The 20,363-nt window shown below is 44.1% G+C and overlaps 1 protein-coding gene across 16 annotated transcripts in view; it reads left to right on the plus strand.

The window, feature by feature from the left end:
- The first annotated feature begins 614 nt into the window (after nt 1-614).
- LOC144595821 (abl interactor 2) overlaps nt 615-20,363 on the plus strand; it is a 106,504-nt gene continuing 86,755 nt past the window's right edge. For all 16 annotated transcript variants that reach the window (XM_078403525.1, XM_078403530.1, XM_078403535.1 and 13 more), the window contains exon 1: nt 615-772. In XM_078403525.1, the coding sequence (XP_078259651.1) occupies nt 656-772 (117 nt within the window). In that variant the 5' untranslated portion in view covers nt 615-655. The remainder of the gene's footprint in view (nt 773-20,363) is intronic.

Here is a 20,363-nt window from a genome sequence, read left to right on the forward strand (position 1 = left end):
ATAAGTCATGAATGCTGTGGGTATTAATAATGACCTACAGTTTGGTGATTGCTCCTCTTGGATGACTGGTAGATAGACACAAAATGCTGGAGCAACTCAGCGGGACAGGCAGCATCTCTGGATAGGAATGGGTGACGTTTCGGGTCGAGATCCTTCTTCAGATAGGTGCCGGTGTTAGTGAGATTGCTAGGATGACTGGTTACTGGACAGCTACAGTGAGTGGTTGTGAGGCTGGAATTGTGGTTGACAGGTTGTGCTGAGATTGCTGGGGAGATAGATGCTGGTTTGGTCGGTGAATGCTGGCTGCTGGGACATGTGTTTGCTGGAGGGGAAGACTGTCAGTTGCAGGGATGGGTGGTTGCTAGGCGAGGGCATGATGTAATGTGTTGCTGGTGGGACGATGGACACGATAATTTATGGTTTCTGGAGCTGAGGTGGTGGTTGCTAGGACAATGACAGTTATTGGTCTCAGTGTTAGTGGCTTGGGGCGTGTGGTAGTTACAATGGGTTGTTGGTTACTGGGGTGAATGTGGTTGCTAAGGGTGGGGGAGAGAAGAATCGCCTGTCCGGAAGTAATGGTGTCCCACAGCTTCCGGTTCCGGTCCCTCCTCTCGGGCTCGGGCTCCCGCATCCAGCGTCGGAAGATGTGGGGAAGATGGCGGAGCTGCAGATGTTGCTGGAGGAGGAGATCCCCGCGGGCCGCCGAGCGCTGCTGGACAGTTACCACAACCTGGACCGGGTTGCCGAGTACTGCGAGAGCAACTACATCCAGGTGAGGAGATTGCGGGGACACTCCCGTCGACGGTATCTGGCCACGCCCGTGGGGAAAGGAGGGGGTCAGTCCCGCCCGGTGGTGCTTCCCCCGCCCCGACCGCTGGTTTGGACGCCTCTCTTCCCCTCCCCGCTTGTTGGCGTCTTTCTGACCGATCACCTCTGCAGCCCCGTGTCAGGCTTTCCAGGGAAGAGCTTCCCACGACTCGCTGAACCCTCCTTGGGCTTGAGGGTCCAAGCGCGGCCCGATTCCCCTCGGCAACCGTGTTGTCTGATGTTCGCTCTCAGGGCAGGCATTGATTCAGTCTGTTGGCTGTCGGCATTTATTGAGTTCAGGGTTAGAATTGCATTCCGTAATATTTATTACCCGGTGTGTTTTCTTACGGTTAAATTGTGTATGATTTTTTTTAAACTCCTTAATTCTGAGCCTGATGCAAGGGTTGGCTGCCCTTTCCTGGCGATTTAATAATGTTGCTTTTGAGGTTATTTCATCGAGTTGGGGACGGCTGGACTGTTGGTTGAGTTAAACGGTAACTTTTTTCGTCCACATTAGTTCGAATAATGTTTTTTTTTCTTTTCCGTATTTTGTTTTTTTTCCTAAGCCATCACTTCCCCCTTCAACCTTCATATTTTGCAAAAAATAACGGATGAGACATGTGACCTGGAATATGTGTGGGAGAGTGGGAGGCTGCATATCATCAACTTCGAAAGACAGTGACTGAATAGATGTAGTTATGGTTCGTGTTGTTGACAGCAGGTGCCATGGCTCATTTTGCAGAATGCCGTTCAAACTCGGGCAAGAGAAAGGACTCATTTATTGAACATGTAATGTAAAGCTCGAGTTGCAATAGAAAAGGAAGACACAAATTCGAACTAAGCACTGAGAAGTGGAATGAGTACAAAGTAACTTATTTGGAACTGAGAGAAATGATCATAATGTATGAATTGGGAGCAGAAGTAGGCCACTCAGCGCTTTCAGTTTGCAACTCAAAATAATCACAGCTGATCATGCAGTTAGACCACAGGTTTGGGTGTCATGATGGATTTGTTTACTTGAACATGAAGTTGCAATCATCTATTTGCAATTATCATGCCTTCATGGGAAATGTGTTTATGAATTTGAAAATGATCTATGGAAAAGTGATTATTTTCTTATCACAGCTTTTCCATTTGTTAATAGACAATAGACAATAGGTGCAGGAGGAGGCCCTTCGAGCCACATTCAATGTGATCGTGGCTGATCATTCTCAATCAGTACCCCGTTCCTGCCTTCTCCCCATACCCCCTGACTCCGCTATCCTTAATATGGTGGCTGTTGTAGCTTAATCTAATTTAAAATCGTATGCTAGGAAAACATTTTTTTCCAGGTTTGTATGTTGAATAGCAGAATTTTTATATGCTCATGGTAATATGTCCTTGTTTCCTTAACATATGGCATATTGTTCAAAGGCAGGTGAATAGAGTTGATGTGGAAATCAGCTGTGATCTCATTAAATGGCAGGTAGACAAAAAATGCTGGAGTAACTCAGTGGGCCAGGCAGCATTTCGGGAGAGAAGGAATGGGTGACGCTTCGGGTCAAGACCCTTCAGACTGAAATTATTAAATTTAAATTAAAAAACGCATTAAATGGCAGAACAGGCTGTAAGGGTTGGATGGACTCCTTCATGAATGATTCCCTAGTTTATGTGTTGGAGAGCATAAATGTTTCACTTGAATCACAGGATGATGGATGAGTAGGAATTCCAGTTATTATTCTTCATCTCTCTAAACCAAAGGCACTGGTCAGAACTATTCCAACTGTTGATAATCTATGTACTAAAACTCTTGTTTGTTTGTTCCTGGACTGCAGCCAAAACGGTACACGATAGCGCGACAATTTTAGGCCACCTTACTCACTGTTGTTTGGTGCTAATGGAAGAAGTTTCATTGAAATCGGTTATATTTTTAAAGTTATTCACATTTAAAAGTTTAAATCTAACTCCTAGGGAGGAAGGGAGGATAAGGGGGATGGAGTGAAGGGGGAAGGGGGTGCTGCACCAATGCAGAAGAGGTTTGGGCTGAACGGGTCCACTTGGTCTATCAGCTATAAAATCGGGCCGTTTTCATTCACTGACTCATCCGGGGAATACTCAGTTCACTTTTTAGACAATAGACAATAGGTGCAGGAGTAGGCCATTCAGCCCTTCGAGCCAGCACCGCCATTCAATGCGATCATGGCTGATCACTCTCAATCAGTACCCCGTTCCTGCCTTCTCCCCATACCCCCTCACTCCGCTATTCTTAAGAGCTCTATCCAGCTCTCTCTTGAAAGCATCCAACGAACTGGCCTCCACTGCCTTCTGAGGCAGAGAATTCCACACCTTCACCACTCTCTGACTGAAAAAGTTCTTCCTCATCTCCGTTCTAAATGGCCTACCCCTTATTCTTAAACTGTGGCCCCTTGTTCTGGACTCCCCCAACATTGGGAACATGTTTCCTGCCTCTAATGTGTCCAATCCCCTAATTATCTTATATGTTTCAATAAGATCCCCCCTCATCCTTCTAACTTCCAGTGTATACAAGCCTAATTGCTCCAGCCTTTCAACATACGACAGTCCCGCCATTCCGGGAATTAACCTAGTGATCCGACGCTGCACGCCCTCAATAGCAAGAATATCCTTCCTCAAATTTGGAGACCAAAACTGCACACAGGACCCTCACTTCAGTCACACAGACTGGGATTTATTCTTTGGATTTTACAAGAATGTTTGCACAGTGTACCACTGTAATCGTTAATGATACCAGTCAGTATGAACAGTACCAGTCAGTATGATTGTCCAGTCCACTCCTTGGCCAGCTTTGTTTTTGCTGTACTGTGTATTATTCACAATATAATAGTCTGCTCTCATCCTTAAATTCCATTGTCATTCAAATTGCAAAATGCTAAACCGTAAAAGATGCATTTTTAAGATCTCCTCTTCGTTGCCCTTTGTCAGTGCTATGTTTCCCCGAGGTCTGTCTGCAGCAATACTGAAGCATTTCATTTTCTATCATTTGCATGTAGAAAGATGGTAATATTTTGTACAATCATATATTTCTGAACTGCAATCCTTCAGAGCTGTTAGAAGGTCCAATTTGTTTTAAAGACACTTAAATTTTTATTTTGTGCTTAATAAAGTGAAAACAATAGGATTGGGAAACAGTACTGTGCCAATCAACAGAGTGGTTATTTGTTGAGTAATATGTCCCCATGTTTGCTCAGGGCAGATACAATATCAATTGGAGGCAGAGCAAAACTTCCCCTTCACATTCAGACGTTGCAGAATATCACTCACTCTGTATTGATCTCTCTCAAGCATCCAGAGCAGAAACAGTGGGAATAGTTGCAATTTATTCCATCAATTTCAAATACCCCCCTTTATTATGCTTGTAAGGATCCTACATGAAATTTTGTTTGGTTCTTTTATTTTGTCTAGGAAGAGGGACTAGGGCAAAACATCAGAGAGAAAAAGGAAGGGATAAGGTACTGAGAATTGGGAAAGACAAACAACCTTACTATGAAGGGTAATGCATAAAAAGTGGTAGTAGATAGGATAAGGCATGGTGGACTAAATGAGACAGTCTAAAGAAAGGTGCCAGCTCAAAATGTCAACTATGCATTTCCCTCTCGGGATGCTGTCTGATCCACTGAGTTCCTCCAGCAGTTTGTTTTATTTTTCTCAAGATTCTAGCATCTGTAGTCTCGTGTGTGTGTGTGTTGCACAAGTACACGGAGCATCACTTGTATTTATTTGTACATAGATGGTTAACAGGTGAATGAATTAAGGTGTTTGATATAATTAATGAGTTCAAGAATAGCCATTTCCTTTGGATTGGTTGCGGGGGCTTGATTTAATCTAGAAAAGAGGCATGATAGTGTTGGAGCTCAGGGTGATGTAAAGGAGTTTTTTTTCACACAAAGAATGTGCAATCTTGTGAACTGATTCATCAAAGACGCAATGGCGGAACTGGCATGCTGTTTCGTGTGTGCTTTAGATGATGAAATAGTGAGAAGCAGAAAGAACATTTCTGAAAGATGTAATTACAGTATAGTAGTGATAATGAGGAAATGTCAGTTGTCTTAAAATGGGCTGGGGGATAAATAATGTAAAGACTAATGAAGTGGAATTCCTGAAAAGCATGTCGTGGAATTTTTTATTCTTTATCTTTTCAGCTCAATGAGGAAGGAAGCTCTGGAAATTATAGGCAGACACAAAATGCTGGAGTAACTCAGTGGGTTAGGCAGCATCTCAGGAGAGAAGGAATGAGTGACGTTTCGCGTCGAGACCCTGCTTCACAAATTATAGTTCTGAGAAAGAAGTGGGTTAAGTGGGACATGGTTTAGTGGAAGAGTATCCTTACTTCTATGTCCCAAAGCACTTTGATTAAGATGTGGCTACTGTTGTAATGTAGATAACCATGATCATTGGGTTATAAGGTCACAAGGTTATAAGTGATGGGAGCAGAATTAGGCCATTCGGCCCATCAAGTCAAAGCCATTCAATCATTGCTGATCTATCTCTCCCTCCTAACCCCATTCTCCTGCCTTCTTCCCATAACCCTTGACACCCATATTTCATCAAGGTTCAGAGTTTCGGGAAGAAATTAGCAGTTTATCGCCAATATATGGAACAGGAACAGAGTAAAACCTGTCAGGGAGAAGGACAGTGAAAGTTAGAGTTCTCTGGAAGACTGAAGCTAGAGATTAAAACAAAAATAAAATTGGAGACTGAATGTCAAGTTTGTAATATTACAATTTTGAGCAGAGTGCCAAAAATGCAATTGATAGTCCGGGCAAAAGATAATCTGAGCTAAATAAATATGTTTTGTTTTGTAGGTGGTGGGCATTATTCATGCAAACAAAATTTTCCTGGTATTGTTGAAGTTAGGGAAATTACAAGACTACAAGCAGGGGAAATGCTTATTAGGTTGACACTATTCAAATTAAAAATGTCAGCGTGTAGAGAGAGCTTGGTTTGTGAGTGAAAATCATTGATCCTCTTCCAATCCATCATGGATTTCTTGTCAAAAGATTGAATGGTTAGAAATGTTATATCCTTTCTCAAAAGTAAAAAAGATAAACCCGCTAACTGCAGATCAGTTGGCCTCATATTGGAAACTTTGCAATCTAGTGCAAAATTACTCAGCAACAGTAAGGGTTAATCAATGACAGCAAGTAGAGTATTGTGGTTACCCATTGTTTTTCATGCTCAAGAACAATCACACTATTGTTCCCCAGATTCGATATCGGATATAAAATTTGCAGATATCACAAACTGAGAAACCAGGATACTGCTGGATTTCAGGAGACGACTTATGTACTGCTAATATGGTAGAAGTGCAAGGGCATTTTGGAGGAGAAAATGTCGGAACGATGGTCTCATTTTGAAAAGTTTGAAACGAGCAGAGGTCCTAGGAGTTCACATACAAATCTTTAGTTGTGGCATAATACATGAAAGCTGTTCATACAAGATCTTTTTGCATTGGCAAAAATAAAGGCAAGGAAGTCACAAATCCGTTAGTTAAATCATTGGTTGGGCCACATTTGATGTATTGTACCCAACTTTAGGTACATGACAAAGATGTCAAGTTCTTGAAAGGCACTGAGAATATTAACTGGAATGGTTATCAAGAGTAACTTGAGAACCTATGTTCAGTAGCAGAGGAAATGGATATTATGCTATGAATTACAATCTGGAACACATAATTTGAAAAGATTTTTGAAATGGCCTTAATGGGATAAATGGTTAATGCGAAGAGAATTACATAGCTTTGGGGGCAGGACCAGGAAAGACCAATTAGTTATTCCATTCAAAAAGCTGACAAATATTTTTTCTTTGTGCTGTATATCTATACTCTTACCACCATCTGTAACCCCTTGCCTGGACATGTTCCCAGGCTGGATTAGACTAATCCTATTTCAAATCCAATATTGTCTTTCGTAGAATGGCTTTGTAATACATGCTCCTCCCTGTTAAAAGTCCCTGTGCTGCAGAAACTCCAGAAGTGACAATGGGATGTAGAAGACTCTCTTCCAATATTCAGCATGTGACACCAGCAAGCAGGTTGATGAAGATCTTCCAGTGCCATGATTAAACAGTTAGAATCTTGAGATGTTGAGGGTTCTTTCAATTTTATGGTTGTGGACTGCTAGCTGTCTTCAAGATTGTGAAGGCCAGATGTAGATTAGAAAAATAATTTTCTCAGAAGATTGTTACAATTTTGAATTATTTCTTGAAAATTTAAAGTGAAATGGATAGTTTATTGATGAAGAAAATATTTTTCCAGTCATTGAATAAGCAAACATGTGGATGGACCGGGTGAAAGCTTTGTTTGAGTTCTGTTTATCTTTAAAAAACAAAGCAGAGAATGCGTTTATATATGATTCAGGGCTGTACAAAAGTATCTTATAGCAATGCTGAACTTTTAAATGGTGGATATGGTTCGATAAGAGTTTATGTCAGGGAGATGGGCTTTAGTGAGTATTTAAGCCTTTTATCATATAACTTTTTCTAATCTGCAATTGAAAGTGACTGCATTTCTGCTGATGTATCAGAACGTTGCAGATTTTGAAATTACAAAGCGTGCCTGGTGCTGACAGTGATCCACTTCTGTTTGGACTGGGCCCATCCAGTGCTGATTAGTGAATTTTCTTTCCATGATTGGATTACAGAATTAGGGGAAGACAAATAGCACAGAGAGCAGTCAAAGTTACAGAGTTGGGAGGTATGATCTGTGCTGAGTAAACCAGGGTGGCAGATTGGATGCTGCAATTGATTTCTGGCAGAAGGGTGTATGAACCCTTGCAAATTACTTCTAATTTTGTGCCATGTTTAACCTACTTTAAGTCTTGAAATTGTACCCATGAGTCGTGATAGAATGCAAGTCTCGCACCTTTGTTTTCCCAAAGACTGAGGCTTTGTTTCAGCTGTTGCCATATGATGGTCCATGTTTATACAGAAGGAGTGAAAGCAAAGAAACGTTGGTTAGGAGGTGTTGCTGAAAGGCAAGTTTAACTGTTTTGCTGGAAAGCAAAGTCTTTTTGTTTTTGATCAGCATTAGCAAGTTAGGGAATTCACAACTCAAAATAGAGGTGCAGTTGCATGACATGGTATGGAAACATAGAAAATAGGTGCAGGAGTAGGCAATTTGGCCCTTTGAGCCTGCACCACCATTCCATATGATCATGGCTGATCATCCAGAATCAGTCCTGTGTTCCTGCTTTTTCCCCATATCCCTTGATTCTGTTAGCCCTATGAGCTATATCTAACTCTCTCTTGAATACATTCAGTGAATTGGCCTCCACTGCCTTTGTGGCAGAGAATTCCACAGATTCACAACTCTCTGGGTGGAAAAGTTTTTTCTCATCTCAGTCCTAAATGGCCTACCCCTTATTCTTAAACTGTGACCCCTGGTTCTGGACTCCCCCATCATGGGGAACATTTTTCCTGCATCCAGCCTATCCAATCCCTTTAGAATTTTATATGTTTCTGTAAGATCCCCTCTTTCATCCTTCTAAATTCTAGTGAATACAAGCCCAGTCAATCCATTATAGGTGGTGTTAAGGCAGTTTTTGTGGAGCAAGAGATGTGCTACCTTCAAACAAATATCAGATGCAACATGTGTTTAGCATAATGTGGAGACAGTACAGGGAAAGAATTAGAACAATTAGAAAAGAGATGAAGTTGGAAAATGATCTTGAGGAGAATTTGAGCAAAAATTCATAACAGACAAAACACATTTTGTAGTATGCACAAACCACTGCATTTTTCTATGTTAAAGGCACTATATAATGTACGTGGCTAATTTTAAGGAGAAAAATGTATAGCGCTGACAAGCATGAATTCCACTTGAAGTTTAATGTATGACCAGAATGCATGCATATGTTCAGGGATAGGCAGTCCTGTGAAATTGTAAATCCCATTTCAGTTAATGTCAGAATGGTATGGACTTTCATGGGAGAGTAATCACACTAGAAAAACAGAATGGCTAGACACCATGCCAGAGGGATAAGTGTGAATGGGAGTGCTAACATCCCAAAGAGATGCTCAGAGGTAGATAGGTTGTTGCACCAGAGGAACAGAAGGGAATGGGAGAACAAATATGCTATTGATTTGTGTATGAGCCAAACGATTTGGGTCTCATCTCATTTTTAGCTGCTCTGGAATCCAGTTTAGAAGTATTGGAGCTAATCAGGCTGTGAATGAAAATCCAACAGCCTTTGTGAGCAAGCCTGCAATGGGTATTGAGAAAAACATATGCAGCTGGAAAGACCCTGCAGGTTTTATTGAGCGTAAAAGTTTAAAGTATAATGTAACTCGCGCTCTGAATTGTTATAGTTAGCATATTTCAGAATCAGACAGATATATTATTTGCAGAATGAGGACTTGAGTGATCATGATTAGGTTTCCAACTTGCCTCTTTAATATTAGATGTAGTTTTTCTATTGCTGCCTTGTTACTTTGTGATGAAATTACTGAACTAAGTTTGTTGCAAGACTTAACTGGAAACATTCTGATCTTTGAGTCCAAATAATGTTCAGCTAGTCTGTACATTTATCACAGAGTTTTGCCTTATCTAGTGGAAGGACACGTTTTTAGTGGGTTAGAAATGTAGTCAGATGATTGACCCCATTCAAGACATAACAGTGTCTCTCATATGGGTCTGATGGGGGCACAAATCTGTTGTTTTGGATGAAGTGCCCCCCCCCCCCCCCCCCCCGAGAACTTTGCTCCTATATTTGAGCACTTTGATCAAGTACACTGATCTTCTGGGCAAGTGGACAAAATACTGTAGTTACTCAGCGCGTCAGGCAGCATCTCTGGAGAGAAGGAATGGGTGATGTTTCGGGTCGAGACCCTTCTTCAGACTGATGTCAGAGGAGGTGGTGGGTCAAAGATGGAATGTAGTCGGAGACAGGAAGAGTAGTGGGAGAACTGGGAAGGGGGAGGAGATAGAGAGGGAAAGCAGGGATTATCTGAAGTTAGAGAAGTTAATGTTAAGATCTTTTTTGGACAAGAAACTAGAGAAGTCTTCTGACAATTATGGTTTAGCATGCCAGGAAGAAGAATTGTCTTTTCGGTATTAAGAAAGAACATTAAAGTCAATTTGAAGTTCACTTAGTATTGGTAAGGGAATTTACAAAATATTGTTGGGAAAGAGCAGGTTAAAATTACCGTCTCTTCAAGAGTTAAGTGGTATATTGTAATATGTCCTCAAACGGAACAATAAAATTCTTACTTGCAGCAGTGTAACAGATATGTAAATATATTGCTCTGTAAAACCCATAATAAACAACAAAAGACATATATACATTTTTACTTTGCACTATTATTGCTTATTTGCCTGTTTTTATTGATATATACTAGATTGAGGTGGACCCGTTGGGTCCAAATCTCTCCTGCGGACCTCTCCTGGGGCAACCCTCCCCCAACTGACGGTCCTGCGGGCCCGGCAACCCTCTCCAACTGACGAAGCCCGTTGCCGGGTGGGGAGGGGGGACAGGGAAGGGGAGAGGGTGCCACTCACCTTGGCCCCGTGCAGCCAGCGCTGCAGCCAGAGCGAGCCATGGACCCAAAGCCTCTCCTGCATCGGTGTAGCACCCTCCCCTACGCCCCACTCCCCCAGCGCACCCCTACTCCCCCCTCACTCCCCCTTGCCACTCCCCCTCCCCACTCCCATCTCCACTCCCCCTCTCCTTTCCCCATCCCTCTCCTTTCCCCTCTCCTCTCCCTTCCCTCTCCCCCTCACCTCCCCTCTCCCCCTCACCTCCCCTCTCCCCCTCACCTCCCCTCTCCCCCTCACCTCCCCTCTCCCCCTCACCTCCCCTCTCCCCCTCACCTCCCCTCTCCCCCTCACCTCCCCTCTCCCCCTCACCTCCCCTCTTCCCCCCTCACCTCCCCTCTTCCCCCTCACCTCCCCTCTTCCCCCCTCACCTCCCCTCTTCCCCCCTCACCTCCCCTCTTCCCCCCTCACCTCCCCTCTTCCCCCCTCACCTCCCCTCTTCCCCCCTCACCTCCCCTCTTCCCCCTCACCTCCCCTCTTCCCCCCTCACCTCCCCTCTTCCCCCCTCACCTCCCCTCTTCCCCCCTCACCTCCCCTCTTCCCCCCTCACCTCCCCTCTTCCCCCCTCACCTCCCCTATTCCCCCCTCACCTCCCCTCTTCCCCCTCACCTCCCCTCTTCCCCCCTCACCTCCCCTCTTCCCCCTCACCTCCCCTCTTCCCCCTCACCTCCCCTCTTCCCCCTCACCTCCCCTCTTCCCCCCTCACCTCCCCTCTTCCCCCCTCACCTCCCCTCTTCCCCCCTCACCTCCCCTCTTCCCCCCTCACCTCCCCTCTTCCCCCCTCACCTCCCCTCTTCCCCCCTCACCTCCCCTCTTCCCCCCCTCACCTCCCCTCTTCCCCCCTCACCTCCCCTATTCCCCCCTCACCTCCCCTCTTCCCCCTCACCTCCCCTCTTCCCCCCTCACCTCCCCTCTTCCCCCTCACCTCCCCTCTTCCCCCTCACCTCCCCTCTTCCCCCCTCACCTCCCCTCTTCCCCCCTCACCTCCCCTCTTCCCCCCTCACCTCCCCTCTTCCCCCCTCACCTCCCCTCTTCCCCCCTCACCTCCCCTCTTCCCCCCTCACCTCCCCTCTTCCCCCCTCACCTCCCCTCTTCCCCCCTCACCTCCCCTCTTCCCCCCTCACCTCCCCTCTTCCCCCCTCACCTCCCCTCTTCCCCCCTCACCTCCCCTCTCCCCCCTCACCTCCCCTCTCCCCCCTCACCTCCCCTCTCCCCCCTCACCTCCCCTCTCCCCCCTCACCTCCCCTCTCCCCCCTCACCTCCCCTCTCCCCCCTCACCTCCCCTCTCCCCCCTCACCTCCCCTCTCCCCCTCACCTCCCCTCTCCCCCCTCACCTCCCCTCTCCCCCCTCACCTCCCCTCTCCCCCCTCACCTCCCCTCTCCCCCCTCACCTCCCCTCTCCCCCCTCACCTCCCCTCACCTCCCCTCTCCCCCCTCACCTCCCCTCTCCCCCCTCACCTCCCCTCTCCCCCCTCACCTCCCCTCTCCCCCCTCACCTCCCCTCTCCCCCCTCACCTCCCCTCTCCCCCCTCACCTCCCCTCTCCCCCCTCACCTCCCCTCACCTCCCCTCTCCCCCCTCACCTCCCCTCTCCCCCCTCACCTCCCCTCTCCCCCCTCACCTCCCCTCTCCCCCCTCACCTCCCCTCTCCCCCCTCACCTCCCCTCTCCCCCCTCACCTCCCCTCTCCCCCCTCACCTCCCCTCTCTCCTCACCTCTCCCCTCCCCGGTGGCGCAGCGGTAGAGTTGCTGCCTTAGAGCGAATGCAGCGCCGGAGACTCGGGTTCGATCCTGACTACGGGCGCCGTCTGTACAGAGTTTGTACGTTCTCCCGACCTGCGTGGGGTTTCTCTGAGATCTTCGGATTCCTCCCACACTCAAGACGTACAGGTATGTAGGTTAATTGGCTGGGCAAATGTAAAAATTGTCCCTAGTGAGTGTAGGATAGTGTTAGTGTGCGGGGATCGCTGGGCGGCGCGGACCTGGTGGGCCGAAGGGCCTGTTTCTGCGCTGTATCTCTAAATCTAAAAAATCTAAAATCTCTTCCCCGTTGTTCTTTTATTCAATACCAAGAGAATTGGGATGTGTAAGGAAAAAGCGAAATAGAAAAAACAAAACAATTTTTTCTTTGTGTTGCGAAAGGTATCTCTTCAATAACCTTTCTATAAATAGTAGAATTTACTCACGATAGGACTGACATTGTACATGTAGTACATGTACATGCAGACTGTTGGAAATAATAGTCGTTTTTCACACAGGAATGTAGCGGAATGCGTATGCTCATTTGGCGTGCAAACTTTTTTGCTGAAAAGTTGCATTGCCCGCTTTATTATGAATTTTGATGTAAAATTCTGAATTTTCTGCTTTTAAAAGCATCCCACTTTCTGGGTGTTCCTTTGCCCATAAGCAACCCACTATAGTCAACGTTTGCAAGTTCCTGTCTAATGCCATCAAAGTTGGCCTTGCTCCACTTTGGAATTTTAACTTGTGGGCTCACGCTGTCTTTATCCATAAGTATGACTTTGACAGTGTTTGCACATTTCAAGAATCACACCATACCACAGTTCATATCTTTTTAAGAAGTCGCATGCTATCTTTTACTCTATCGACTTCTCATTTTTGCAAAGAGTTATATCCTTTGTTTCTTCAACAGAATTTTTAGAAAATTAACTGCTTGGTCTGAATTCTGCTTAGAATTTTAATTAAAGCCAAAGAGCAGCTAATAGATCCTGACGTCCTTAATTTCGACAATTATTAAAGCAACAGTTACTTAGACACAAGGTTCTCTTAACAACAAATTTAATTGCGATATAATCATTTGCAATTCCAATGGGGTAAATAAAATGTCCCAAGATTTAGTTGGCTTAACTAATTTTCTGAAAAACAATTGCGATAAAAATAAATGCACAATCAAATTCATTGTTCCTGGTCACGTGGTTGCAAGACCAGCAATGTGCCTAAGAACCATTCTAGCTTCATAAAGAAGCGCATAAAATTTGTTTTTAATCTGATTTGCTATCATTTAATGTCTGATTTGAAAGCATACATAAAATCCAGCATAATTTGCACCTGCATTTATTATTAACTTCCATATTCCACATTTTTCAATGTGTTAGCTTTGTGTTATGTGACCTCGGCTAAAATCAATGTTTCATCATGGAGGGGATGACCATAATGCATCTTGTACTTGTAATGGTCACTGATTGGCCTTGAATCAGTGGATGGTGCAAGAGTGAATGTGCAACAAGGAAGCATGTATGGTAAGTGTGAGGAAATGTGCACTATATACAAGGGTTAAAATATAGATAGATGGCAAGCCTCCAGTTTGTCAGCGAGCTTTTATGTCGATAGTGAAGTTGCAGGGTGACTTGGACAGGTTGTGTGAGTGGGCGGATGCATGGCAGATGCAGTTTAATGTGGATAAGTGTGAGGTTATCCACTTTGGTGGTAAGAATAGGAAGGCAGAGTATTATCTGAATGGTGTCAAGTTAGGAACAGGGGACGTACAATGAGATCTGGGTGTCCTAGTGCATCAGTCACTGAAAGGAAGCATGCAGGTACAGCAGGCAGTGAAGAAAGCCAATGGAATGTTGGCCTTCATAACAAGAGTAGTTGAGTATAGGAGCAAAGAGGTCCTTCTGCAGTTGTACAGGGCCCTAGTGAGACCGCACCTGGAGTACTGTGTGCAGTTTTGGTCTCCAAATTTGAGGAAGGATATTCTTGCTATTGAGGGCGTGCCGCGTAGTTTACTAGGTTAATTCCCGGAATGACGGGACTATCATATGTTGAAAGGCTGGAGCGACTAGGCTTGTATACACAGGAATTTAGAAGGATAAGAGGAGATCTTATCGAAACGTATAAGATTATTAAGGGGTTGGACACATTAGAGGCAGGAAACATGTTCCCAATGTTGGGGGAGTCCAGAACAAGGGGCCACAGTTTAAGAATAAGGGGTAGGCCATTTAGAACTGAGATGAGGAAAAACTTTTTCAGTCAGAGAGTTGTGAATCTGTGGAATTCTCTGCCTCAGAAGGCAGTGGAGGCCAATTCTCTGAATGCATTCAAGAGAGAGCTGGATAGAGCTCGTAAGGATAGCGGAGTCGGGGTATGGGGAGAAGGCAGGAACGGGGTACTGATTGAGAATGATCAGCCATGATCTCATTGAATGGCGGTGCTGGCTCGAAGGGCCGAATGGCCTCCTCCTGCACCTATTGTCTATTGTCATAAAATGAATAAAAGTATAGATCTTCACAACTATTTCAAAAAGATTGTACTTTTACCTTGTAATTAAGTACAGATGATTGTTGAAGAAATCTACATGAATTACAATGTTGTTTGAATTGATTTTTCTTTAGCTGTCTAAAATTGTGACTTGAAGTCAAAGGCCTGGTGACTGAATCCAAACTAATTCCAAGGCTGAAAAGCAGTGCAGTCACAATTTTTTTATCTGTGAGGATTGATGGTCAGCTATTTATTGCCTCTGACAAATTTACACCATCTAATGGAACTGGAATATGGATCATGAATGCCTTGGGCCTGTCACTAATCTGCACAAAAGAACATAGGTACCGTAGGCAGTTTTGCTGCACTATTCTGAACAGCCACGGCCGAGCATCTGAATTGATACCGATTATTTTTCCCATATTCCATGATGCCTTTTGTGTCTAGAAAGGTAGCTATCTCAGACTTGGCTTTTACAGCCCTCTATAATGAGACAAAGTTGAAATGCAGCCTATTCAGGAAGGAGACGTAGAGGTCATGGTGTGAAGGTGGTATTACTTCTGTATCAGTGCAGCAGTCACAGTGTAATGGTGAAGGAGAATAATCTCGGTTGACATTTCGTTTCACTGCTATGGAACTGCAAGTTATTAAAGGTACAGGATTTTGAATGATTCGTTCAACTGAAGACTCATCAGCCTGTTGTAATCTCCTGGCCAGCATTCTTCCAAAAACCAAGCACTGTGCAACCAGATAACCTGCATGCTTTCCAAAAACAATTGAACCTCCAAATGGTTATTTCATTCCTCTGACAGAATAATGTATTCACTCATCTGTTGTATTTATGGATTGATCTCTATCAAAGTAATTTTTTCAAAAACAGTTCATTGATGGTTAAAAAAAAAAGACGTAGTCCCGAGTCACAGAGCAAGATAATACAAGATTTAATTTGGCGTGTCTGCTATCTTTCCACAACTTAGAACACTCTCCCCTTTCACTGCCTAATCAATTCTTTTCTTTGTCATTGTTAAAATTTTGGACATGCAAATTATCTATGCTCATCATTGCATTGAAACCTAATGACTTGCCATTAGGCTGCCTGTCCCTCTGAATTACTCCAGCATTTTGTGTCTACCTTTATGCCAATGAAAAACTTTGAATTGTGAGACGCGATTGGATTTGTGTAGTAATTCAGAAAGTTAAGATTGATTTCATCAAACTTTTAAGAAACTAGATTGATGGAATTGACAGAAGAGGTTTTGGTGGTTTAGGTGGCTAAAAGAAAGGAAATAGTGAAGATTAGATCTTTTGTCTTTCTTAATTGAAGTTAGGAAAAGCCTTTCCATGTTAAGGGGCAGTAATAGACAATAGGTGCAGGGGTAGGCCATTCGGCCCTTCGAGCCAGCACCACATTCAATGGGATCATGGCTGATCATTCTCAATCAGTACCCCGTTCCTGCCTTCTCCCCATACCCCCTGACTCCGCTATCCTTAAGAGCTCCATCTAGCTCTCTCTTGAATGCATTCAGAGAATTGGCCTCCACTGCCTTCTGAGGCAGAGAATTCCACAGATTTACAACTCTCTGACTGAAAAAGTTTTTCCTCATCTCCGTTCTAAATGGCCTACCCCATACTCTTAAACTGTGGCCCCTGGTTCTGGACTCCCCCAACATTGGGAACATGTTTCCTGCCTCTAACGTGTCCAACCCCTTAATAATCTTATCTGTTTCGATAAGATCCCCTCTCATCCTAAATTCCAGTGTATACAATCCTAGTCACTCCAGTCTTTCAACATACGACAGTCCCGCCATTCCGAGAATTAACCTAGTAAACCTACGTAGTGGTTTTTACGTAGTGGAATAGCCTTGAAGAGTTAACAACCTGCATTTCCATTATTCCCGGGACAAATTAGTTTTCAAATACAAGGAATTCTCTTAATTATCAAATGTCATCAGCTGAATTAATATTGCATGGACATTTTTCAAATATTTTCATTTATACTTCCCCACTCCTAAAATTTGGCTCGAGTACCAAGGCTAATTTCAGAATTGTGATTACCTGAGCCACTAACTTTTTCAACGTTTATTTTTGAGTTCACTTTGGCACGTAGTTCTCCCTACAAGATTATTAATGAAATTAACATGTTTTTAAATAACTTGCTCGCTTTGAATCATATTCATGACGGCTTCTGTTTCTCTGTGAGTGTGGTTCCCATCTTGTATGTTGTCTATTTGTCTTTGCGGTGAGTTTTGATTCTTTATCTGTTCCCACTGTTGGCTGAAACAGCAACATGGACAAGTGAAAGCGAATACACATAACCTGAAGAACATAGTCTGAAGAAGGGTCTCGACCCGAAACGTCACCCATTCCTTCTCTCCCGAGATGCTGCCTGACCTGCTGAGTTACTCCAGCATTTTGTGAATAAATCGATTTGTACCAGCATCTGCAGTTATTTTCTTATATAACCTGAAAATGACTTGTGTTAACCTGAAAAAAGGTCACCTTTGAGAAAAAAATTTGTAACACGTACAGATAAAGGGATTCTGCTTGCTTAAGGTCTTAAATTGAATTTTAATCAGTTTGCATTAATCATCATGGTGCAAAATCAATGGCAAAAGCTTGCTTGGTTGGTGACAATTCTTGACAAGTAAACTGCTTTGCAAAGTGAATACAATTCTTTCCCCTTAAATCGGATTACAGGGAATTAAAGTGATTTTTTTATTGCTCATTCTGCTCTTGTTCAATTGCTCCTTGTACTGTGTAAGAAGGAACTGCAGATGCTGGTTTAAACCAAAGATAGACACAAAAAGCTGGAGCAACTCAACGGGACAGGCAGCATCTCTGGAGAGAAGGAATGGGTGACGTTTCGGGTCGAGACTTTTCTTCAGACTCAATGTACTGTGCCTGAAAGTCTGTTGCATGGCATTGGACTGCCACTTGCAGTATTCTCTAAACTTCACATCGCTATTTTAGACTACAATTTATAGCAACATAAGTTATTATTTTTAACATCGAACACTTGGCTATCTCTGGTCAGAAAATACTGAAGTACCCAGGATGGCACAGTGACGCAACGGGTAGAGCTGCTGCTTCAGTGCCAGAGACCCAGGTTCGATCATGACCTCGGGTGCTGTCTGTGTGGAGTTTGTATGTTCTCCCTGTGACAGTGTGGATTTCCTCCGGGTGCTCCAGTTCCCTTCCATGTCCCAAAGATGTATGAGTTTGTAGGTTAATCGGCTTCCGTAAAGTACCCGCATTATGTAGGGGGTGAATGTGAAAGTGGGATAACATAGAACTACTGTGAACAGGTGATTGACTGTGGGCGTGGTCTCATTGGGCTGAAGGGCCTGTTTCAATGCTGTGCCTCTAAGCTAAAACTAAACCCGAGGTTTAGCTGTATCAGTTCTGATGAAAGCTCATTATTCCAAATGTAAACTTTGTTGACAGAAGGAACAAAGAACTTTTTCAAGTAGGCAGATTTTACCAGGAGCCTGAAGAAGAATCCTGACCCAAAGCATCACGTATCCATGTTCTCCAGAGATGCTGCCTGACCTGCTGAGTTACTCCAGCACCGTTGTCTTTTTTTATATGTTTGTTTCTATCTTTACAGGTGTTTCCTGAATTACTGGGCATTTCCAACAGTTTTTTTCTAAGCACGAGTTTGGCATTTGATCCTTTGGTCTGCTTCACCATTTGTTAAGGATGGTGAAGCAGGCACCGTTTGTGCTGCTCATAAGTCATAGGAACAGAATTGTTCGATTCAGCCCATTGAGTCCACTCTACCATACAATCATGGCTGATCTATCTTTCCTTTTCAACCCCATTCTCCTGCCTTCTCCCCATAACCTTTGACACTGTTACTAATCAGGAACCTGTCAATCTCTGCTTTAAAAATAACCAAAGGCTTGGTCCCCACAGCCATCTCTGGCAATGAATTCTATAGATTCACCTCCACATCCACTCTAAGTAGGTTTCAATGTGGTCCACCCCTCATCCCCCCCAGAAAATGCAGGCTCTGAGCTATCAAACGTTCATTATACATTAAACCAATTATCCATGGGCTCATGCTCATAAACTACCTCAGGACCCTCACTGATGCCAGCACATCCCTCAAAACTTCTTGCAATACTCCAAATGCAGTCTGACCAGTTACTTATAAAGCCCCAGCATTACATCCCTACATTTATATTCTAGTCCTCTTGAAATGAAAGCTAACGTTGTATTTGTCTTCCTTGCTACCAATTTAACTTGCAAATTGACCTTTTAGGAATCCTGCAGCAGCACTCCCAAATCCCTTTGCACTTCCGATTTCTGAATCCTTTCCCCATTTAGAAAATAGTCTACGTCTTTATTCCTGCTACCAAAGTACATGACTGCACAATTTGCAATGCTGTTTTCCATCTGCCACTTCTTTGGCCATTCTCCCAACCTTCTGCAGACTCCCTGCTTCCTCTACATTACCTGCCTCTCCATCTATCTTCGTATCATCTGCAATCTTGGCCACAAAGCCATCAATTCCATTATCCAAATCATTAATGTACAACGTGAAAAGAAGCGGACCCAACACCGATCCCTGTGAACATAACTAGTCCCCGGCAGTCAACCAGAAAAAGCCCTCATTATTCCCACTCTGTCTCCTGTCAATTTTTTATCCATGCTGGTAACTTCTCTCTAATACCATGGGCTCTCATCTTGTTTAGCAACTTCATGTGTAGCCCTTTATCATCGGCTTTTTGAAATTCTAAGTATACGACACCCATTGACTGTCCTTTGTCTATCCTGCTATTTATTTCCTCAAAGAATTTCCACAGATTTATCAGGCAAGATCTCCCCTTCGTGAAACCATGTTGACTTTGGCCTATTTTATCATGTGCTTCTAATTACAGTAAACCCTTGTTATTATGAACCTCTTTTATACAAATTTTGGTGAGATCAGATGGACCTACCAGCCTTAACCGCTAGGCCAGGCTGCAGATACCGCCCCCGACTCGCACCGTCTCCCCAGCCACTTACAGGCCAGATCAACTACTGCCACCGCTGACCCACACAGCTTCCACAGCCGCGGCTGCTGTCGCCGCTGCCGACTCTTACCTGCTCTCCAGCTGCATGTGGGCCATGTCCACTGACTCCACTGATCCTCACCTCTCCCCTAGCCGCCAGTAGGCTTTGGCCTTCAACTAACCTAGATTTCAAGCCCAGTTCCAGACCAATAGTCTAAAAAAAGAGTCTTAACCCAACCTTACCAATCCATGTTCTCCAGAGATGCTCCCTGACCTGCCGAGTTCCTCCAGCACTTTGCGTCCTTTTGTGTATTAACTAGCCTCTGCAGTTCTTTGTTTCTACTACCATTACAATGATACTCTATTAATCAGTGATCCCTTACTCGGTTATAGCGGAGAATTGGCAATAACGAACACCATCCCCCCCCCCCTCCCATGGCCCATTATAATGAGGGTTTACTGTATTCAGAAACCTCATCGTTATTAATGGACTCAAAACTCTTATCAACCCACTGAAGTCAGGCTAACCGGTCTATAGTTTTCACTCTTTACCCTCGCTCCCTTCTTAAATAGTGGAGTAACATTTGGGATTTTTCCAGTCCTCTGACTCTAGTGATTTTTGAAAGATCAATACTAATGCTTCCACAATATCTAAAGCTACCTCTTTCAGAACTTGGTAGTGCAGTCCATCTGACTTATCCATCCTCAGACTTTTAAACTTCTCACTGAAACTAAACCTGGAAAGCAGCCGACCCAGATTGAGTTTCTGGGTGATTTTTGAAATCGTGATCCA

The sequence above is a fragment of the Rhinoraja longicauda genome, chromosome 8 (assembly GCF_053455715.1).
Source record: "Rhinoraja longicauda isolate Sanriku21f chromosome 8, sRhiLon1.1, whole genome shotgun sequence".
NCBI lineage: Eukaryota > Metazoa > Chordata > Chondrichthyes > Rajiformes > Arhynchobatidae > Rhinoraja > Rhinoraja longicauda.